The following is a 23,541-nucleotide window of genomic DNA, read 5'->3' as shown; positions in this document are numbered from 1 at the left end:
AAAGATTCAGGTTCATATTGTCTAGGAGAATAAGTAAGCTAAAAGATTATCCTTGTCGAGTTTCTTAGACATGGTCTTATGAAGAGAAGATTGGAGAGTCTCAGATCTAGATGTCAAGAACAAGGAGTTCTTCTCTAATTCTTGGTATAACAAATATGAAGTTATTATCTTCCAAAATTTTCAAGTTATTGTTCACTTCTTTTCTAACCTGTAGGTTAACTGTTTCCAATAACTCCGAGCATATGTAGCAGCGCTTTCCATTAACTCACAAGCACAACAAAGTCAAGGAACCTCAACCATTCTAGTACCTTTTGTACTGGCTTTTAACAAGGGACAAAGTCCTACAGCAGCACTGGGCCAAACAAACATTCTTGCCACTACGTTCAAACAAGTGCAGAGATCTGCCAAACATAGTCCAACCACCTCACCCGCTTCATGAGTCCAAACTGCAACCCACAGCACAAATTAGCTTTGATTACTAGCTAACTATGGCATTTCTCCTCCTATGAAACAAAGCTGGAAGAGAATTAGATTACACAAGTTCTAACAACATTCCTCGTGTTTTATCTATCATACCTTACAAAACTATTCTTTTTGGTTTAATCAGCTGTTATCTAAACATGCCATCCTGGCCTTATAAGGTTATAAATAACCTTTATATCTGTAACTAAGCACTCCAATAATGTTGTCAATTTTTTTATTTTGCATGTTCAGGCTTTAAACAGGTAATATGCAGTTTCTTCTAATAAGCTTTACAAACAGAAACATTGCAATTGCCAGTTTCTTGCCTCACCTTGCATTAAGGCCCATGGAAATAACTGTTGCTTTTTAAATACAACAGTACACTGCAGCCTACCATTTATTTGATTTCAGGGCTCAGTTACATTTTCCTCTTCCACTATCTGCAGCTGAGCCTGTCAACTATTATTAGACTTGAAAAGTCAGTCAGCTGCCAAAGGAGCAAGTACCCTGACTTAGACAAATTTAATAGCATTAGTTCTTTCATTAAGGACATCAGTACTGAAAGGGACTGTTCTCATCTCAGTACTAAAGTACATCTTTTCTATGCTATATTTGAGAAAGTTATTAGTCATTGCCAAAGTAATTTTGGAGCTTTGAAACCTTACGTCATTAATCCTCTTCATACACTGAATACTGGGAAGCAGATCCGCTATCTTACAATTATATTCATGTCTGAATAATCTTGAGAAAACAAACCAGAGATGGCACCAACAAACGCTCCACTATAGCTCTCTCAGTACTCATTTTGACAGCACTTCCCGCATTGAGAAACCTTTCCTGTTATGACATTTAAAAATAAACGACTTGTTTCTGTGCAGGCCATCAGTCAGATGGGATTCAGTGATACTACACAGTGATCATGCCAATAAGGAAGTATAACAAAAAGCACAGATTATTTCAATATGAAAACACTGGAAAATATTCCACGTGTCCTGAAGAAATTCTATCTGCTAACGAGAATGTTTAGATGACTAAATTCCTGTCTAAGGAGGACACAGACCCCCTCAAGGGGATTAATGGGGGCTTTCAGATCATATTTTCCAAGACGAAGAGCAGGGGGTGACAACCCAGGCTGCGTTTCCCCACGGGCTGCTGCAGCTGCAGGCAGGACCGTTTCACCCCACGACCCGGTCCCGGAGCTCAGAGGCGCGCTGACACTGACCGACCCCGGGCACAGCCCGGCTCCCGCACACCCGCCGCCGCACGGCACCAGGCGCCCCGTCCCTCCCTCCCCCGCTGCCCCTCCGCGGGGCGTCCCGCGGTAGCGCCTCCGGGCAAACGCCGGAGACGGGCACCGGTACCCGCGGGGCGGTCGCCAGGACGGCGGCTGCAGAAGCAGAGGCACCGAGACGTCAGCGGGACGGCCCTGCCGCCCGCCTCCACGTGCAGCCGGGGCCGCCGCGGGGCCGCCCGCTCCGCGCGGCGCGGCGAGACCCTGCCGGTGTGCCTGCCGGTGTGCCTGCCCGCGCACCGCGGCGGCACGAGTCTCGTCCTCCGACGGAGGCACGCGGCGACCCTCCGGTTCCCGCGGGGCTTTTCGGTGAAGAAAAGCCGCTTCCCGCCGCCCGTTACCTCAGTTGCTTTTGCTCCAGCTTGAGCTTCTTGGCTTGCGGCTCCCCCGCTGCCATCTTCGCGCCGTCCGGCGTGCAGCGCGCTCCGCTCCCCTCGGCCCGCTTGCCAGCCCCGGCCCGCCCCGCCAACCGCGCCGGCACCGCCACCGGGGGGCGGGGGTGGCGGGGCGGGCGTCCTCGCCGGGCGCCTGACGGGGAGGGGAGGCCGCGCCGCCCGCCGCTCCTGCCCAGCGGCCGCTGCCGAGCCGCCGGCCCGGCTGGTGCTAGCGCTGGCAAGCCGCCCCGTCCCCTGCCCGCCGCTGGGGCCGAGGGTCGCTGGCGGGCGGTGGGCGGCTGCTGGCGGCAGCGGGGGCTGGCGGGACTGGCGGGGCGCGGGGGGGGTCGCCCGTTATTCGCTGCTCGGCACAGGCAGCGCCCCGGCCGCCCGCATCTCCGCCGGGGGGCGGCCCCGCGCGCTGCCGGGCCTCGCCGCCATCTTGGCCGCTGCCCCGGGAGCGGGACGGGCCGCACCGGGCCGGGGGAGGTACGTGGAGCGTAGGGGGTCGGGGCCGCTGGAGGGAGGCCTCACCGGGAGGGACGTGGGGTGTTGGTTTCCGTGTTCGGGAGAAGCGGCGGCCGTGGCGGTGGAGCGGGCCTGGGCGGCAGCCGGGACCCCCCGCCCTGCGGGAGCCGCCGGCGCGCGGCCCCGAGTGCAGCTGCCGGCGCTCTGGGCGGCTGGAGTCGGGCAGGGGGGGCATCCCTGTCAGCGGTGGTAGCGAGAGATTACCCCGTAAATCAGAGACCTCCCGCTTTGCCTGCATGCATTTTCCTTCCTCAGTGCGCATTTAAATACTGATTATTTCCGTATTTGAATAAAAAACCTGTTTTTCTGAGCTGTGGTGCGTGTGCAGAACAGCACGGCTTGTGCTGGAGCGAAGGCCCGGCCTGCGGCTGCCGGAGCTGTGGGTGTGCGGGGTCACAGCTGGGCCGCTTTCTGCCCGGGGGTCTCCTCGGGACAGTGTCCCAGGCCCGGGGGATCTGCACAGGTTGCTCTCTGACATGAGGAGCGGTGGTGAGAAGGAGGGATTACGCACGGGGAGGTCACTTGGGTTAGCGTTTTGGGGAGATGGCCCAGGGCTTGCAGAACGGTGCAGGAGCTGCCGTTCAAGGCTAGATGCGAAACCTGCAGCAAAGGCATCCCGGGAGGGGCAGGGGGGCTGCAGGAAGGGCAGCGCCCCGCTCACCTGAATCTTTCTTCAGCAGCATTGCTGCAAACGTGGTGGTTCCGGTCATGCTGTTATTGCTTAATTAGCAGTATCTTGAGTGTAGATTTGCATAATACGCAGTGGAAATCAATCCATTCTCATCCATCCCCGTGCATTGCACACTGCTGCTCTGTTCAGTGTCTAACACGGTAATTGCATGGTGACTGTGGCTTTCTTTGAGTTCTACTCTACTTTGAAGTAGCAATGTACTTACCACATTCTAAGTATGATGAATAATTTGTACCCATTAGACGTAGATCAAACAGGAGGAATAGCTTTGCCATTAAATGTAGCTATTTAAACAACCAGGCAAAAATCATACTTGAATAATGAAAATTTGTGTTGATAAGAGGCAAACTGCTATTTTGCAAGAAAAGCACAAGCAAATTAAATTAAGCTTGCAAGAGGTAAAATGAAGGAAACAATGTTTTACGGAAGAACTGACTATGCCAATCACGAGGATGATTCAGCTGGTAATTCCCAGTAGGTTTGAATCGCACGTAGCTTCTAATTTATTTAAAAAAAAAACAAACCAATCTGAATGGTATTTCACTGTAATTGTATAGGATTTAATCTGTGGTGTGCTGGGTGCTAACTCAAAAACACAAGCAAACCTGGTTTTGAAAAAAAAAAAAAGACAAGCAGATTCTTTCCCATCTGTGTACATGAACCTGAAAATTCCTTGCAGATGGCAAGTTAAACTTAGGACCACTCCACACCCTCTAGTGCTTCATTTTGCTGTCCTTGTCCAGAAATGAAATTTCCTGTTGAGCAAAATAGCTGTGCACCAGCTAAGTCCCATTTGCTCTTTCAAACAAAGCTCTCCTTACAAGGAGTTCTGCATTAAGAATCTTACATAGAAACCTTGTATTGAGGATTCATGAAGGGGAAATTGAAGTCCTTGAGGTAGAGATGTCTGAACAGCAGTTGACAAGTGGCAGCTTTACCTCATGGCTGTAATAATGGGAAAAAAACAAACCTTTTAAATATGTGAAATTCCTTCCTCTTATCTCCCTTTTATTTCCTCCCAATTTACAGCTTCCCATATGTCTTTCAAAATTTAGTTAATACACAGAAATGTGAAAAGGGAAAAGAAATCTTGTTTATGCTTATTTAATATAATGCATGAGAGGCTGCTTTTTAACAGGAAATTCTTAGACGACTCTTAGTATTTTAATGTTAGACTTAGTATTTAGGAGCCTGATTTCATTTATATAGGATAGGAGAACTAAAGAGAGCTGTTCTGCTCTCTCCTCATAGAAGAGAAGAGAGGTAAAAATTACTGTATGCCTTCTTTTCTACTGCCCACTCTTGGACTAGTTGTAGCAGACTGCAGCAGGGATCCAGTTATACTTGTTGGCTCTGATCTAAGATTTCAGTAGTGCACGGGTCTTTGGCCCAGTGTTTGTCCTTTCTGGAACCTTGAGTGCCTCTTAAAATAGAGCCTGTGTAAAAGAGCTGTACAAAATTGGTAGCACTGTTGCTCTGGCTGGTCAGTGAATTGGGAGAGCACAATGGAAATCATCTTTGCAAAGAACTACTGAGATGAAGCTTTTATTTTCTATGATCAAATCCTGCTGCCTTAGACAGAGTTTCCCATGGTTTGGCTGGAATATGAGCCTAATTATCAGTCTGTTCCTGAAAATCCTGTTGGAAGTAAATGTGTGACAAGATATTTCCTTTACTTGTGTCCATTTGGTCCCATCTATCTATTTAGTACTACTTTCACTGAGTGTCTTTCTTAAGTGGTCCCTTAGTAGTCCTAAAGTGGCAGATTTCATTGTAACTTGTGTTAGAAATGTTCCATCTTCATGTAAAAATTCAGTTTTAGCAATTAATTTTTAGTTGTTTTGGTGTGTTTTTTTCTACTAGGCTCATGCTTTTTAAGCTTTTACAGTGAAGCTTTCTGTTCTTTCAGGCCCCAAAAGGAACTGCAGTTATTCAGGATCTAATATTGTTCTGTTGGCAAGAGATGGAGCTATCTTGCCAGCAATTAGAAGATTTGTGCTGGAACTAAATTGAACAGAGGCACCATGCAAGTGTATTATTGGAAAGCTCATCAGTCAGTCGATGAAGCACTGCACGAATTCTTCTGCAGGCTGTGATTGTTACTCATAAAAGCATGGAGGAAGTTGGAAATCTTGTTACAGATACCAAACACTGATTTAAGACAACTTCAGAGTATTCTCAAAGGACTACTTCCTTTTGAAAACAATTCCAGAAAGTTACTAACAGTGTCTTAAATGAGAGCAAAGATAAATAATTGTATACTGAGCATCTGGGAAGCAAAGTGTTTATTATTTAGTAGGGATGATCTTGCTGATAAAATATGCATTTGAATAGTTGGACAGACACAAACACTTCATGGTGTTAAGTTAAAGCTGAGTATGCGAATTTTGCTTGATTAACAGAGAGGGACACCAGGAATTTCTTAAGAAGAGTTGCAAAAATGTTTTTTACTTTAATGCTTACTTTAACCACTTTGACCAGATAACCTAAGCCATGGGCATCTTGTAAATAAAAATATTAATGACACTTGAGCAGCAGCAGTGAGATGTGCTAACAATGGTAGGAGCCTCAAAAAACCTGTGAAATTACAGAACATTCACATTTTATAAGATCTGAGACTGCCCGGTGTATCAGTTTGAATCACACCTTGTAGTGTTGTATCAGGTTGGTCCAGCCAGTTGTATGTATGTCCAGAGCTGCCATGTTAGCTGTCTGGAAAATGCCATTCAATTATCTAATAACACTTCTCTTCATTAGGTTTGCTGTTTTAAGATCTGATGAATAGGGTTGAGGAGGTGGGGTGTAAAGGTTGTCTAGTTTTGCCACATCTGTGGTACATTTGTGACACATCTTGAGTTCATAAGAAAAAAGTAAGCTAGCAACCAGCTGATTGTCACAAAAATACTAGCTTAAAAATGGAAATAGAACTGCCTATCCTAGTTTACTTGTTTCTGCAGATTACTTTAAGCATTTGACTACTTCATATTCACTTGTCACTAGAAGTTCATTTCCACAAACACGTAACAGAGGCTCAGACAGTCTACCCACGCTAATCCTTCTACCCTTCAGAGCAGCTATGCCAAATGCAGGGAGCATGGAAGCTGTGGAATACATTCCCCAGTGATGGTCTCATTTTGAGCCCTTGTACCGTAGTTCTTTCTAACTGTAAAGGGCATTGCAGAGGTCAGTGATAAATTCCTCGCTTCCTGGTTTTCAGAGCTTTGACTGTAACTCAGCACAGTGTTATAGAAAGGCATCTGGTAACAGTATTTCTGCTTTAATTACATTTCAGAGTACTTAATTGCAGTTAAGACAAGCACGTGCAATGCGTCTTTTTCCCACACTGGCAGCCTTTCTCTCTTGCCAATGAGCTCCACTTTTGTCTTTTGAGCCTGCTGTAACTTCAATCCAGATGTTCTGTGCTGAAAGACTGAAAAATAGTAGCATTGCACAATCCAGACTTAGTCAGAAGATACAGACGTGGCAACAGTGTATTGAAGGCACCTTAGTTAAAACAGTTAGTTCTTCTGTGAGAACTTCAAATCCTGGTAAGAAGGAAATGATTGCAAAGAATCCTGTGGAGTTTAGTGTGTCAGAGCAAGGATGAGAAGAAGCTGCAAAACCTCTGCTTGGCAGCCTGTTGCTGCAGTGCCTGTAAGATCCCTTCAGTCAGGCAGTAGTATGGAAGGCTCTCAGCCTACTGAAAATTAGGTGGAGTGCCTTGCTCTGGACTGAAGATGCAAATAATAATCCATGTATATCTTCAGTCTGCTTTTTAGGTAGGCCTAAAAGCAGAGAGCTGGGAAACTTCCTTTTGTCATAGTCCTAGATGCACAACTTTGGTGTTTTACATAGAATGGTTTTATGCTGCCATCTCAAAGGGTTGAGCGTGTTGGCTCTGTGCACGTGCTCTCATGATTGTTAAAGGTGATGTGCTTTGATCCTGTTACCTTAAACTTTTGAAGTTTGATTCAAGACCTTTTCCCTCAAGTGCTGCAACCTTTAACATGCTTTGCTGTTTGGCCACAAGTACTTGAGCTATTGGTGTGAGGAATCTTACTGTTACTAGATTGATTTCTTATGTTCAGCATTTTTTAATCTTTTTTTTTCTTTGCAAATCTAATGTTCTGTTGAGGTAGAAGAAGGTAGGATACTGTGAAATTAATTCAGGGATGTGTGAAAGTCTGAAATGAAATCTGGCACTCAAAAATAGAGTATCAGGAAAATCTTCAGTATTGGGAGCACTGTAGGTAATTTTTGTTAAATAATAGCTTGCATAATTATTTCTGTTGTAGCACCAGTTGTAAGATACTCAAAATGAAATCCATCTTTAATTGGCTGGTGCCAATTTATTTACAGTTTTGGATAAATAAAATTACTTAGTCTTGCATGTAATAGATTGATGTCACCACAAGTGTAAAAACTTATTATAGTCAGTGGGAAAACATACAAAATTGGGAAGCATACAAAACTGAGCTGCCCATTCACAGGTAGGGCAGGGTTTGTGACCATTAATCTGCCTGCTTTGTATTTCACCTGCAAGGAAAGAGCTTTGGTTTTCCAGAGAACTTCAAATCAGCAGCAAATTAGTGTTCTACAAAAAATATGTGAAGGAGGAAAGGAGTATGTGAGGAGTTCTGAAGGGAACTCTTACACTAGAAGTGGAATAATTATGTATCATGGGAAATCCTGTAATCGTCCTACTCATAAGATAGGGGAGGCAGCTAGGTGGAATTTTACTGCTCAGTTTCCACCAATTCTGTAAATCTGTAATCTGACAAGCATGGTCCCAAGAATCAGTTTGCTACTCCACTTCACCACAAGGCCACACAAACTGTTATCAGAATGCAGCTGGTACCTGGGCAGTTTGGGACAGATGAGTAAATAGGGGCATTGGTCCAACACTACTGCCCTTTCTGGCTACTCCTGCCCTCCCTCAATTGCATACCAAATCGTGGAACTTAAGGCAAAGAAGAGTCCCTGCTAACACAGCCATTCCATGTGCCAGGAGCTTGCTGTAGACTCAGTAGAACCAAGTGTCTGTAAATACGTAGTGATTATGTTGGCCTGCTGCACGGCTGTGCATGTTAAAAGTGTATTGTGAGAAAGCAGTCATTTCCCATCAATAGAATCTGTATGAGCAATAACAGCAAGACAACTCCTAGGGCTTAAAAACACTGTCAAAAGCACCTGATACAGTTTGTGTGAGTACTGTCTGAAGCAGCCTGCAGTCCAGCGTAGCTTCTTCACAGTAGGCTGTAGATCAAGTCCTCTGGAATGAAGTCAGGCTTCTACTGAAACTCTCTCCTATGCAGCTTTACATGTGTTTAATAGGAATAGGGTCTTATATTTGTTAACAGCTGTGCTATTGTATCCATATTAAAATGTACACAGGACTGTTCTAAGCTTTATAGCTGATCACCTTCATATGTTTGGGCTGGCTTGGTGTGGAACAATACTGACATTCAGTGGTTGATTATACTTGCCACTGTTGTGTGACTGTCCAGGAGATTTTGGAGGGTTTTAATGTTCAGTGCTGGCTAAATTCACAACATGTTCAGTTGAACTGGATTAAAGAAATTGTTTGAAGGCTCCTTTATAAGAATGCTGTACTCACAGTATTAAAGTTTTCTCTTTTTTTTTTTTTTACCAAATAAATTAGAGATTAATTTGATCCAAGAGAGATACAGTAGAAAGACATAATAGCACTTCATAGCTTTGTTTCCTTTCACACTCTTAAGCAAATTGGTAGTCACAGTTTCCAAACAAACTTCCTCTTATATATCATATTGACTTAGTTGGATTTTTCATTCCACATTTTAACTACTGGTCTTTTTGTGTCTGCCACCAAAAACAGTGTACTCTTAGCAGGAGGTATCTAAGACCTGGCAAGGCCCCATGAAGATGAGCACATTGTTATAATGAATGTGAAGAAGCAGCTGGAGTTTAGAATTTAGAAAGCTGGATCTGGCTCCTTTTCCACATCTGCTGACAGGTAGAGGGAACTAGCATGCTAACTACCTTCTTTACTAGTCCTTTTTCACCTTCTCTGATGAGTTTTGGAAGACATACTTTTGTTTACTCAAGATCTGCAGGGCCAGGTAATTTTTTAGTGTTACAAGTGTGTTGGGAGGTCAGCCTAGTAATCTGGGCAGTTTAGAGTCAGACATAGGAACAAGAGCTCACTCTGGATGGATCCAGGTGCTTATTCCGGTATTTTGAAATGAGGCTTAATCATGCAGTGTTTAGACTCCTTAAAATCTCCATGGGACTGGGCCAGTTACTTCTAGATATTTCTGTGCTGTCTTCACGTTTGTGTACCAGTTAACATTAGAGAAGGAGCAAATTTCATCCGCATTTTCTGGCATGATCCTGGCCAAACATCCTAAGATTAATGAAAATTACGATAAGTCTTTTGATATATGTATTTGACTTCTCTTGGACTTGAAGGGTTGATAGTGGTCTTTCTGTTTCAAGGTGTGGATGCCCAATAACTGTTTGTTCTCTTTCCAATCATGTTTGAATTCCTCCAAAACCTAAATAAACTTCAATTCAGAACTGGTAATCTGCGCATTTCTACCATCTGGTTTGCACCAGCTGTAGTACTCTCTGGCAATGTAGTAACTTGCATGAGGAAGCAATATGACCAGAAACTCCTTTTTCTGGGTCAATTTATGGCTGGACCAGTTTTCTAATATAGATAATTGCAGAGACACAGACCTGCTTAAATCAATACCTGGAAGGCAAAAGGGATGAATATCTAGAAGGGGCAGCTTCTTCAACTACAAAATAAATGTATGCAGCATGTAAGTACCAGATTAGCTCCACCTTGAGGAACAAGTGCTTGGGTTACAATTTGTTTTATTATCTAAGCCCAAGTTTAAACTTGGACTTTATTTTTATCAGAGGATGGTTATGCTGCAGGGAACCAGAGCACTGTATCTGTCTCATGTAAAGGCTAAAGAGATAAACAGAAGTCTGATATCATTTATCTCCTCTGTAGATGTGCATAAAATAGTTTATTCACTTATTTATTCACTAAGTGAACTTAGTTCACTTACTGCCTCGTTGAAAGTTGAGAAATAGGCTGGGAATTAGGTTTTTTTTAAAGACAGATAAGCTTCTTGTCCCATGAATAAAATAAAGGATCAGTGGCCGAGGCATGTTATTTGAAAACCTTTAAAGATAGAGAAAAAATAGTTACATTCCTTATCTGCAGTTCATGTTCCCCTTTTTCATGAGTGAGTTAGTTTTTAAGTGTAAAATATTGTGTAAACATATTTCATATGTGCCAAGCACATATGAGGCAATTTTATTCATTAAATCAGATTTAAACTAGTTTTGTGTACTTTTAATTAATTCCAACCTTTTATCCCAGTGCAGCTTGGCATAGATTGTAAGTAAAAGACCAATCAACTAGTGAATAAAAAACACTTTTGAAGTTCAGTAGCTGAAGGCTGACAAGCTAAACAGCTATAACTTTAAGATAGAGCAATTTTTTGTCAAGAATATAAATGTTAGGCAAACTCCACTGCCATAGGAAACTTCTAGTATGTTACCCTTACATGTTCCCGAACATGTTTAAGTGAGTGCCAACCCATGAGAGCCAGCTTTTCTTTAAGAAACAAATTACAAATACCAACTAGGGATTAAAGTTGAAATCAAGGGTGCTAGGTTCTTGCTTACATCGTGAAATATGTTAGTGCCTTAATCCCCTGTGAGGTATTTTGTAGTGGAACATTTCTCTAAATAAAGGAAATGCCATTTAAAGAAAGCAGCAAAGCAATTTTTTTTTCTTAAATTCACAGTGTCTGCTAATAAAGAATAAGTGTTGTAAGAAAGGAAATCTGAGAGAAGAAATAATGTCAGTGTTCATATCCTTTTGTTCATTTTAACTTCTTTGAATGTGTTTTCAACAGAAAATGATCCACAGCCTGTTTCTTATAAACTGTTCTGGTGATATATTCTTGGAGAAGCACTGGAAGAGTGTTGTGAGCCAGTCTGTGTGTGACTATTTCTTTGAAGCTCAGGAGAAAGCAATCGATGTTGAGAATGTGCCTCCTGTCATCTCAACACCGCATCACTACCTCATCAGCATCTATCGGGATAAAATCTTCTTTGTGTCTGTCATACAGACAGAAGTGCCACCACTCTTTGTAATTGAATTTCTGCACCGAGTAGCAGATACTTTCCAGGTCAGTTACCATTAAATAATTTTAAAACTGAAAAAAATTAAAAGGGGATATTTGTATAAATTTTGTTCATAGAGAGGTAATAAACTCTCCTGTTCAGTATATTTCTCGTTTGCAATTTTTAAGTCAAACACTGGTTTATAAGAATACTAACGGCAATAAGGCATATGTTGTGTATTCAATCGATTTCTAGTTACCAGTGCACATGCACTTAAAGCCAAATCCCACTTTGTAATTGCTGTCTTTTATTTTTTTTTTCTGTAAGCTTTTGTACTGTTCATGTTATATAGATGAAAAGGAGCACGCTGTCATGAACACTCTGGAGGGAGGAATAAGCTGTGAAGCTCAAGTCAGTTTTCAATATATTTCACAGATACTGTAAATAAAGGAATCTCTGTGAAGACTGAGCATTGCCAAAAGATCATCTCCTTACTTTACAAGTCTTCTAATGGAAGATGTGTTAATGTTCACAGTGGGAGAACCTTTGGGACATATGTACTAGTAAACCAGATTACACTAGTTTCACTGTTCATGCTGCCTTTATTTCTAATGAGATGATACATGTAACCTTGACATAGGATGTTATCAGACTATAGAATTAGCTAGTCAGTTCAGGCACCAAAATTCCTTGATAGACTGGACGGTTTCTGTAATCAAACAAGCAAACTTTTGCAAAGCATTTTAACAGGGATAAAAATCCTCTCCTTTGTAATCTCTGATTTGTTTAGGATTACTTTGGTGAATGTTCTGAGACTGCAATTAAGGACAATGTAGTTATTGTGTATGAACTTCTAGAAGAAATGTTAGACAATGGCTTTCCACTGGCAACAGAATCTAACATACTGAAGGAGCTGATTAAGCCTCCCACAATTTTGCGTTCCGTTGTCAACTCCATCACAGGTATGAAAATTTTCAGCAGTGACTGGCTGCTTAAAAAGAAAGCCCCATCATGCTTTATAGCTAAAAATAAATAATCATATTGGGGTAAATCTGTAAGGTGAGGTAGCTGTCCTGCCACTTCTCAGAATTAAGAGTTGAAGAAGAGCAACTTCCTCCTTGCTTGCAGTTTACGCCTGGCCCCTTTGATCCCCAGTGGCACTATCTAGACAAGCCACAGCTGCCAAAGTCCCTTAGGAATAGCAGTTACCAGCACAGAAAGCACATACTGGAGACAGGTGCTCTGGGATTGGTACAGAGCTAGCCTCAAGCCTTGAATAACTGAGGAGCATTGGAGAAGGTTATGCATTTTATGAGAAATCATTATAGAAAGGTATATAACAGATACCTAATATTTGCTGGCTAGGAACAGGTATCATGAAGGGAAACTAATAGCCTGTCTTCAGTCTTCTCACCACCCCCACCACTGTTGACATCCGTCAAGTATATCTTGCACTGACGGAGCCAAATGTCTGTCAGCTGAGCTGGTGGAATCTGCTTATCTGGCATGCAGGCGCAAGGGAGGTACCCCATGAAGTATCACATGGGGTCAGACATCTGCAAGGTGTTCGCCTGTGTGTTGTGTTAGAGAAGGGTAGTATGTGGGCTGCTGGGTCACACAGAGGTAGTACTTGGAGGAGCTGGTCTTTGAGGCGGAACGCATGGTTAAATCTTTGGATATGAATCTCATCAGCTTTAATTTCTAGTTTTTGAGTTTTGTTGGTTTATGCTTTTTTAAAACATGTTTTTGGATAGTAGTACCTGTGAAAAGTATCTATAATGTTATTGGACAAGATGCAACCACTGTAAGGGGAATTAAGACTTCTGAAGCCAAGGGTTTCAGCATCAAATCCTCTTATTTTATCTAAAGTCTTGTTAGAATTCCCTGGGAGCCTAAAGCACCTGCCCAGGAAGGGTTTGGGTTTTTTTTCTCTGTGCGTTATTTTACTAGCTCAAAACAATAAAAAACTTCCTTTTTTTGTCTACTAGAAGGGGGCCTACACAGCAGGTTGTGTAGGAATTATAGCCACTTTCTAATGTGGCAGAATACACTTGACATATTCATTGTGCTAAAGGGCAGAAGCAAGCGTGACCTGTACTTCTGGAAGAGTTTTCACTATACTAGGATTGCAAGATCTGTCAGCTAAGCCCCACAAGTGATTTTTTTTTTTTCCCCCTCCTTTTTAAAGAATCAAGAGTTTACTTTGTAACTAGGTAGCTCAGGAAGCCTTTTTCTCACACTGGGTGGTATTAAGAACTAGAAGCCAAAGGTAACAGCAAGGCAGACAGGGGCATCACTGTTAAGGTAGGTACCCAGAAGTTGAGCCAACAGGTCAGGGTCAGGATCAGATGATAACAGGGTAATCTTGCCAGTGAAGTCCAACAGAGACAGGTCAAACCAGAAAGTGAAGTCTATGGGCCAAAGTCTGGATCAGTTTTGCAAATGATCAGGTGTAGACGTGGCTGTCATGTTGCTGCAAGGTAGCTCAGGTGGGTACCAAGGGTGAGAGCCTCAGCACAGCTGCTCCCAAACAAAGTGGGTGGGAGCCCTCGCTAAGGTTTCTTTCAAAACTTTTTTCCTAACAACTCTGATCAGCAAATCAGCCCTGAAGGCAGCCAAATAAAACTTTTAAGAGAACAGGAAAGCATGTTTAAGGAGATGCAATGTCTTTAATCACAGTGATGAAATTCTTTGCAAGATCTAGCCCCACATCTACTCAAGCTCAGACCCTGTGCTGACTTGAACCTTGTCTTTTGCTGTGCAAAATATAGTCTGAAAACTCTTCAGTCAGGACACATCCTGAAAGTGCATTCACATCATCAGTGAATTAAGTTTTAGCAGCCTAGGTTCTCATCTGCAGTTCTTGGGGGCTAATCTTGCTTTGATTGTTAATTTTGGCAGTTGAAACACTCCTCTTGTAATCAATTACTGATGTTGAGTTCCTTTTCATTTTTAAGGCAGTAGTAATGTGGGTGACACACTTCCCACCGGACAGTTGTCCAACATTCCTTGGCGCAGAGCAGGGGTAAAATACACAAACAATGAAGCCTATTTTGATGTCATTGAAGAAATTGATGCAATTATAGACAAATCAGGTAAGATGCCTTGCTGATTCATTTTTGTTTGTTGAATGTGTTTACATTTAGCTGCTAATGTTGAGAGATTACAGTCCAACCACTGTTTTATATACATGAATCTATATCTTAAATAGAAATACACAATTTAAAATTACATGCCCAAATATAGTTCTTCAGCTTATCTTAAAACAGTAATATGCTCTAGGCTGCTTCAAAAACACCCACAAGAAATATTCTGTACTTAGATGTTTTCTGCTTGTATATTGATTATCTCTTAAGAGATATAAATGGCCAAAAATAGTTCGAGTTATAAATGTGATGAGAAAATTAGCTTCCATTTTTACGGCCAACAATTTCCTGTAGTCCTTGTAGGCCCTCAGGTGAGCAAGACAAAAGCTTTCATTAGCATTTTCTGATAGCGAGACAAAACTTGGTGCAAAATAACGGGACAGCATTGTTTTGCTTATAAACTAGAGCCAGATACTATGAAACATAATAATACTCCTTTCTTTTCTGTAAATGAAACATGGTTTTTTAAAATACAAAAATATTTAATCTGAAATTAATTCTGAGAAAGAATCTGGTAATGTTTGTGTAAATGTTGCCCAGGCCAAGTAGGAGAAAAAAACTAATCCAAAAGAAAACTGCTTTGCTGCAAGAGCCTGCTGTTTTGTTCATTATTGGGACTATGAATTAGTAAAGCTGAAGACTGTATGACACCATTTTGTGGTGGTATGGGGCAGGGAGCAAGTCTCTGATACCTTCATTGACTACTGCTGATGTAGCAGTAGTCACCATTGGTGACACCAGCTCAACAAATGCTTTGGCCACTCTTGAACTGGATAAGTCAGTCATAAATAGATGTTGTGCAGCTCTTATTTTCACTGTCTTGAAACTCTTAATAAAGTGGCAATCACAGTCAGAACACCCTGACAGCTGTTACTGTCCCTAGGTCAATAGGATTCCCAAGAGAAGTGTAAGTACTTCATCTGAGGAGTTACAATCAACATTATGTTTGTATTTCTATATGTATTTCAAGCCCAATCAGTGTCCAGTGAGTGTTTAAAGTTCCTACTGAGGATCCACTGAACTTGTCATAGCTACTTTTTTCTACTCTGATCCCTTAAGGACTGGTAATGGAAGAATCTTTTTTCCTGACTTTCACTAGAACTAAGAACTTCTAGATAAGGTTGCTTCCCTAGAATAGGGATGTTATGTTGTTTCATAGGTATATCACTGCTTTCACCTGAAACAAGATCACTTCTTTTCAGGCAAAGTATTAACTCACAGTTTCTCCTTCTTCTTGACTAGACCAGCCATAGTTTCAACAGATCTTCTAAAGTAACCTTTGCTTCTAGGGCTGATTAGTCCGGAGTCTTGCTCATGCCTTTCTGTCCTTATACAGCATTTAAGGTCATGAGCCTTTCCTGAATAAGATGCTTTATATTCTTGGCTAGGGAGGCTTTTTTTTTTTTCTATAGATGTATTTAATATCAAAATGAATATGTAAACTCAGTGTTAAACAAGCCTTGCTTATGAAGGCCAAGGTTATTTGGAGCTTTATAGCACCAACTAACTGTGTTTTCATGTTCTTCAGCTTCCCTGCACCACTGCATAACTTGCTAATTTTCTGGAGATAGGGGACAGGGATGAAAGAAAGATTCAGAGCTGGCACCTTTTGAAATTCTTATTTGCTTATTGCTGGCAACCAGTTCAAGTACATCCAGTACAAGTTCTGTGTAACAGCTGGCACCAATATAATTAGCTGATTTGGGACAAGCTCTTTGCTCTGGCTTATGTATTTTAGCAAGCTGCTCAGGCCACAGGTAACTGGAATGACCTTTCCTATCTGTGCTTGGCATGTTCTTCAGTGTTGTGCAAATGTCATCTGTGCCCTCTAGCACAGTTCACAATGTTTGTTAGGGCCTTGGTAATAAAGTCAAGTGTCTTTTTTTTTTCCCCTCACAGGTTCCACAGTGTTTGCAGAAATCCAAGGTGTTATTGATTCATGTATTAAGCTCTCGGGAATGCCAGATCTTTCTCTTTCTTTCATGGTAAACTTATCATATATTTGGGAATTTTAATTGCTCGGGTTTTATTTTGCTCAATGATCAGAGGTAAACAATTTTAAGAATACAATTGCTCCTTAACTTGTTACACATATGAAATATAAGAAGTGTTGCATTATATTGTAGAAGTTGCTGCATTGCTCAGTAGTTAGAATGGCTTTTGTCTGTGCATAAAAATACCTTTGCAGGAACTGCTATACCAGATCAGCCCAGAAGTCCATCTAGCTCAGTAACATGTCTCAGATAATGGTTAGGAATTATACTTAAGAGTCTAAGAAAAAGGAATTGTGTAGAGTTCAGTAGCTAGTTCAAACTGCTGATACTTTATGAGATTTCACTTACCACTCTGCCACTACTTACAGAATCCACGGCTGCTGGATGACGTCAGCTTCCACCCATGTATTCGATTCAAACGCTGGGAGTCTGAGAGAGTTCTTTCCTTTATTCCTCCGGATGGGAATTTCAGATTGATCTCCTACCGTGTCAGTTCACAGAAGTACGTTTCTGTTTAGACACACTGTTTCTTCAGATACACAATCTACTGCTTTTTATCTGAGGAACTGCAGATTTCTCCTTGTTCTGGGGGAAATTGGCATTGTTGCTAAAATGCAGGTTTCTCAGGTTTTGTCTCATCTGTTGCCCTGTCCCCTCTAAAACAAGAAAACAGGTTTTCAGTGAGCTGCTGATAGTCAGAAATAATTTTACAGTGGGATAAACAACACATAACAGTAATATAGGGCTCTTCATTCCTGGTAATCATTGTTACTGCTAGACACTTGGTGGCTAAGTATGTCTACATAGAGGGCTCTGATCTTCATAAAAAGAATAAAGCAAAGAAGTCTAAACTGCAGATATTTACGAACTAAGTCTGATTTTACTGCTGGCTGTTCTGAGAATTGGCTCAGTGAGATTGCTTTCAAAAATAAACAGGTGCAGGGGAAAAACTCTAGGACAAGTGATACGGAAGAAAATCCTTTTTTTCCTGTGATTCTCTGCTAATAAAATCACTTCCGTAATAATGATGAAGATCTGAGTATCACTTTGCACTTATAAAACAAACTGATTCTAACTTGAATACCTGCCAGGAACACAAGAACTGTTTATGAGAAAGAGCTTTGTTTTCTCAAGCAGAGAAGTAGCCAGGATGCATTCAGCTCCTGTCTTCTCTTTTCAGCTTGGTAGCCATTCCTGTATATGTGAAACATGTGATCAGTTTTAAGGAAAACAGTTCTTCAGGAAGATTTGATGTTACCATTGGGCCGAAACAGAATATGGGGAAAACAGTAGAAGGAGTTGTCATGACAGTTCACATGCCAAAGGCTGTACTTAATATGAACCTCACCTCTACACAAGGCAGCTACACATTTGACCCAGTTACTAAGGTAAGTCTTCAGTTTTAATTTATTTCAATATCTAAGACAACATTAGAACAAGTAATACATATTGCAGAACACTGGAGCAGTGTTCCATCCTTTGCAGAAAGCTTTCCCTTTGGCATATGTTATAATTAAAAACCATCTCTTCAACATTTACTTATTCAAAGTTAGATACACACCAGTAATGATTCCTGGTTTTATTATTCTCCTTTCCCTTCCCCTCTCCCTCTGCTCCTTGACAGCCCTAATATATAACTCTAGTGGATGCAGCAGTATTATGCTGTTCATTTCAGCTATGGTGTGTGTTGGAATCTATGCTCTTTAAAATATATCTATCTGGAGAAAATGCAGTATATATGAAAATAGGTAGCCAGAAACACAGGGAGCAGATGAGGAAAAACAAAAAAACAAAAAAAAACCACAATAACAAAAAACAAGCTAACAACTCTTCTAGAAGATCTGCCTCTAGACACACAGGAAGGAAGGCAAAAGGTCTGAAAAACTATCTTGGGAGTCCTGCATTCTTACCTCTTAGTTGTGGTTTGAGACCTAAAGCTGCTGATGCTTTTTAGTACCCAGGAACTGTTTTGCTCAAGTGCAGTCTGAGCCAATTCATTCAGCTGGCTCTAACACCCTGCTCTGAGCTTTCTGCTGCCCTCGGAATATCCCAGTCAGCATTTGATTTGCATTTTAAGTGGGAGCTCTCCAAGTAACATTTAGTTTCAAAAAGATCAGATCTTTTAAAAAGGAAAACACCAATAAAACAGTTTGAAGTCTCCTTCCCTCTCTGCAGAATTATACTGTGTTTTTTATAAAGAACTGGAATAACTAGTTGGATTGTAACTGCATTTATCAGCAATTTTAAGTTTGTGATAAGAGGAAAAAAACTTCTTGAGGACAAGTAAAGGGCCAGTTTGGTTCCATGTATCTTATTTAAGGTGTAAGAATCAATGAGAAACAAGTGAGCCTCAGGAAAGTTAGGCGATCTTAAACATCTCTTTTTGCCAAGTACCCTGCTCCTCTTCTTATAGTTAAGTTCCTATGAACTATGTGTTGCTTACTATCCTTGCTTCATGGATCTAGCTGACCCAATGTGACAACAGGAACAATCACCATTACTAAAGAAACTGAATAGTAGGTGCTCAAAACTACTAACACTGACAGGACAAACAAAATGTCCGGAAGGAAAAGTCACTGTACTTGTAGGAGCCCTAACCATGCTACCTGCCATCTTCCAGCTGGTGGGATAATTCTCAAGGCTACCAGGCTACTTTCTGTAGCCAGCCTGCAAACTAAAAGCTTGACATGAACTTAACCTCATAGCTGGTTTCCTAGAAAGCTACTGCTACTGTTTTCTATTTCCTGACAAAGGTGTTAACATGGGATGTTGGCAAAATCACCCCTCAAAAGCTACCAAACCTGAAAGGCATAGTGAACCTGCAGTCTGGAGCCCCCAAGCCAGAGGAGAATCCAAGTTTGAACATCCAGTTTAAGATACAACAGCTTGCAATTTCAGGTGAGTGTGTGGGTGTTGTGTGAAATTGGTACTGACAGCAAGAGTAGCAGTAGGAAACAAAGTGAGAAACTGTTCACCTTTTAATTGGAAATAGTGATCTGAAGTTGGCTTGGTCCAAAAAGGGAAAGTCTCGTTTAGCCAAACCTGACAATTACCCTTGCTGGAAGATACCCTTGTCAATTCCCAATTGTTTCGCTCAAGGACTGTGAGAAGTGTACAGAAGAAGGGAATTTTCTTTGTTGATTTGTGCGTTAAACATGCAAATTTATCCTTCTAGTGAAGAGTGATGGATGATAATTTAGCATGCTGCTCTTGATTTGCTTTAGCCCTTTCTAGTGGTCAAAAAACACCATTAATTTTAAAGAATGCCCTTATTATTTCTTTCTTGAGCTGGTTACTTTTTCATCTTCAAAATAATTTGCAAGTAAAATCAGAAGTCTGTAGGGCAAGTGCAAAAGTAAACTTAAAGCAAACAAGGGCTTAGTCTGTAAAAGCTGAGATCCATGTGTAAAGTGCTTCTGTAAGCCAACTTTGCAGGATTAAGACCCTAACAAAGCAAAGACTGACACCTGCATGGAAGGAGAATGAGTAAAGACTGTAGAAGAGAATCTGTGATAGTGCATGTAGTACTTCTCTAGCTAAGTACCAGGCTGTGGTCCTTTTGCTTCCTAGACTACTTTGCTGAATAAACAATGGTTAGTCTTTGTATAAGAACAGAATCCTGCAGTTTCCTCTTAAACTTGCAATCCACTAGATTAAATCTAGCAAAACATAGCAGATCCCATGGCTGGATGCTAAAGGTAGTAGACCTGTGAGAAAGCAGGGAACAACCCAAAACTTTTAGATTATTAATAGTTAACTGGGATTCCTAAGCTAATAGCAATGGGATTGGTGGTCCTTGAAATTATGACTTCAGATGAAAAGAAATCTAAAACTTGTCCTTTGCCTCATCTACATGATTGGAAATGAGTGCAATGTACAGGAGCTGTAGGAGGTAGACTCAGTTGTTCAATAGTTCATTCGTTAAAAGGAGGATGTTGGCTCACTGAGTAGAACAGAAGTTTTTGCCCTCCCTCTGATCAGGTGTTAAGAATGGTCCCTTTGCTGTTTTGAACTGGATGAACTTGTGATAGGAAAGAAAATCCAATAAATTTTAACATGTTTCAAGAAAGCAGGACTTGTAAACAAGACTGACATGATTTCTAGCATTCTGCTTTTACCTTTATACTCATTTTTGTCTTTTTCAGGACTGAAAGTGAATCGCCTAGATATGTATGGAGAAAAATACAAGCCTTTTAAAGGTGTCAAATATATTACAAAAGCAGGAAAATTCCAAGTCAGGACATAAGAAGATCCTCCTCTTCCAGGAGAAAATTCCCCTTAAAAAAATAACTTGACTGCTTAGTGACTTATGTTGCTATTAATTAAGTGACAAATAATTAAGACATTGACTAGTTTGGGATCAAAGAATTTGTGCAGAGCAACTCTTAAAATGAAGGCATAGCTTAGATTTTCTTATTATGGCTTTAAAATAAGGTACGTTTTTTCTAATACACATTCACTTTTTTTTTTTACTGAATTGTTGTGAATAGTTTGATATAGGTGATCCACAGGATGTCACAAACACTACACTGCCAGGCAGATACCAAAGCCTAGAGGCCAAACACATCACCAAGGCCTGACTGGCCATTGGAAAAGTCTGGGGGTGGCACATGATGCTGCTGAAGCTGCCTGCAGAGGGAGCTCAGCTATTCTCACAGCCAGCGGCAAGCTAGCGTTCCACAAAGTGTCATGTAATCCCTTAAGTAGAGCACAGCAGTGAGGGACAGGGGTCCCACAGGGGTCTAAAGACATAGCAACTATCACTCCTGCAAGAGCTTCTCATGAAGAAAAAAAAAATGTCCTTGTTGTTTACAAGAAATTGCCTTTCTTAAGAAGCATTTGCCTTAATCAGCTTTCATTTGTGCCATCTGCAGACAAGCTGATAAAAATAACTTTCTGCATTAAATCTGGGAGGTGATGGTTGCTTCAGTAATCCACTTACTTTTCATTCAGTCTCATAATCACTGTCTTTTTTTAATAATACAGTTGCAGAGAGTAAGATCTATTTTTTAAGTGAAACTGTTGCTTTAATTTTGAAACTCCACTTGTTCAAAGTGGATGCCACCACATTTGTGCCATGTGTATACTGAAGTGTAGCTTTATAGATAGCACAATAGAAGTGTCAAGTGTATTTAATGGTTGTGTGCGTTAATCTTACAAAATAAAGGGAACTCTTCTGCAAACACATGGTCTCTGGTGAAGTGTTTGCTATTATAAATTATTAATGATGCTCTTAGGTAGGAGACATCTGATAGACAATTAAGACTACTTGCTACGTCTTAACTGAACTTGATCAGTATAAGCAGCTATTTAAAGTTTACAAAGGGTACTTAAAAGCATGTCAGGTAAACTCCCTTTCATATTCTGTTATTTTTAAATGGAGGACAATTAATGTTTAGATTGTGACATTGCAAAGACAACAGCAATGATGCAAAGCTGACTGAACTTGTCCTTCTACAGCAGCATAAATATGCTGACTCTGTAATCTGATACATGCCCCACGGTACCCGTCAGGTTTCAAGCCATACTTTTGGTCAGTACATGTAGTAGGCTGAGAAACTGAAGTTCAGAATTAAGGAAGGGTGGAATATTGAAGAGTCTTTATTTGTCTAACCTGTTTGACTTACAAATTGATGAACAGATGCTAACTTGGCTTCAGATTGAAGAGTAGGAGCCAGTCATTCAAAAGTCAGTCAATATTTTAAGTTTTGGGACAAAAAAGTGATCCAGTCTGAAAAACAGGAAGGGGAACCCATCTAAACCCTGGCAGCATGCCAGTAAGAATAGAAATGAGCATCTATTTTCTGCTGGCAATTCTGGTAATATTTCTAGGGTAAACTAGGCCACAGACATCCAATTTGAATTTCTGAAATTGCAGTATACTAGTATTGATAAAACAGCACTTTTAAGAACCAGCACCTGTAAGAAAGCCTTGCATTTGTGTAAACACATCACTGGGTATTGAAAGCTACCAACCTTTTCATCTACCTTTTTAAACTAGAGAAACATCCATCAATTCATTATTATTCCTCCCACAGTCCTGCTCCATGTTACAGTAAATTACATCCTTCAGTTACAGTAATTTTACTGGAAGACTTGCCCACAGATCTAACTGCTATGTCCCAAGCTGAAGTCTAAGTAGGTAGAGCTGCTCTCTGCATTAGTAGCCTGGAAACACTGCAAGATCCCCTTTTAGAACTGACACGATCGCCGACACAGACCATGATGTATTTTCACAACTGGCCAACTTTAGCACCAACACTTCCTTTCAGCACGTTACAGAACAAGCCTTGCCAACCTTCTGTGACTCGGGCACCTAGGAAGCATGTGCAAAGAGCTGGAAGAGCTTGCATCCATACTTCACAGCCCATCACCAGAAGTCACATTGAACAAGAATTACACACACCTGGCAGGTTATTTCCATCAGGGAAATGGTGTTTATTGCAAGGCTTATACCTTTTTCTGTGGCTATGCTGGCTCCTGCCACTTCTCCAAACACAGGAAACTCAACTGCAGAAGGGGGGACTGTGTTCATATTCTCCCTGCTAAATAAACAAATCACACCAGCAGCTGTATGAGTAGTACAGCCTAAGAAACTGGAGGATGTAATTGAGAGATGAGTACTGCCAATTTCTGATCTCCCATTCTCTAGGTGTTCAGCTCTGGGAGTGCTGACAGTGGTGACTGTCAGGTTCTCATTCTCTCTCAGATATGGACAGAACTGTGTGAGCACTATGAAATGTGAATTTTGCCTATTATTACTAAATACCAGATGCCTTCCAGCACTAAGGGACTACGTTCAGTCCTACAGTACCAATGAACGTTGGTTCTACAAAGTCAGTGTTGTGTGCTGACAAATTTTTCAAGAGAAAGTGTTGAAGAGGTTCTTACTGTGAAAAGAAACGGGGCAGTGATTCCATGTTAA

At 41.3% G+C, this 23,541-nt stretch overlaps 2 protein-coding genes across 6 annotated transcripts in view; one reads left to right on the top strand and one right to left on the bottom strand.

Moving 5' to 3' along the window:
* ADK (adenosine kinase) overlaps nt 1-2,188 on the bottom strand; it is a 282,611-nt gene extending 280,423 nt beyond the window's left edge. For both annotated transcript variants that reach the window (XM_051616394.1, XM_051616396.1), the window contains exon 1: nt 2,095-2,188. In XM_051616394.1, coding sequence (XP_051472354.1) covers nt 2,095-2,150 — 56 coding nt within the window. In that variant the 5' untranslated portion in view covers nt 2,151-2,188. The remainder of the gene's footprint in view (nt 1-2,094) is intronic.
* A 285-nt stretch (nt 2,189-2,473) lies between these two features.
* On the top strand, nt 2,474-21,799 carry AP3M1 (adaptor related protein complex 3 subunit mu 1). Of its 4 annotated transcripts, none has more exons than XM_051616388.1 (10): nt 2,474-2,616; nt 9,204-9,341; nt 11,266-11,541; nt 12,267-12,438; nt 14,434-14,571; nt 16,522-16,607; nt 16,985-17,118; nt 17,797-18,004; nt 19,370-19,514; nt 20,762-21,799. In XM_051616388.1, the coding sequence occupies exons 3-10, from the start codon at nt 11,269-11,271 to the stop codon at nt 20,860-20,862; spliced, it is 1,257 nt and encodes a 418-aa protein (XP_051472348.1). In that variant the 5' UTR covers nt 2,474-2,616; nt 9,204-9,341; nt 11,266-11,268; the 3' UTR covers nt 20,863-21,799. The 4 variants fall into 4 exon arrangements, with proteins under 4 accessions (XP_051472348.1, XP_051472347.1, XP_051472349.1 ...); XM_051616387.1 differs by having other exon boundaries at nt 5,256-9,341; XM_051616389.1 differs by lacking the exon at nt 9,204-9,341.
* Nucleotides 21,800-23,541: the final 1,742 nt, after the last annotated feature.

This window comes from Apus apus, chromosome 4, assembly GCF_020740795.1.
Source record: "Apus apus isolate bApuApu2 chromosome 4, bApuApu2.pri.cur, whole genome shotgun sequence".
Classification (NCBI taxonomy): domain Eukaryota; kingdom Metazoa; phylum Chordata; class Aves; order Apodiformes; family Apodidae; genus Apus; species Apus apus.
The sequence above is the reverse complement of the archived record's forward strand: the minus strand, read 5'-3'. Positions and strand labels throughout refer to the sequence as shown.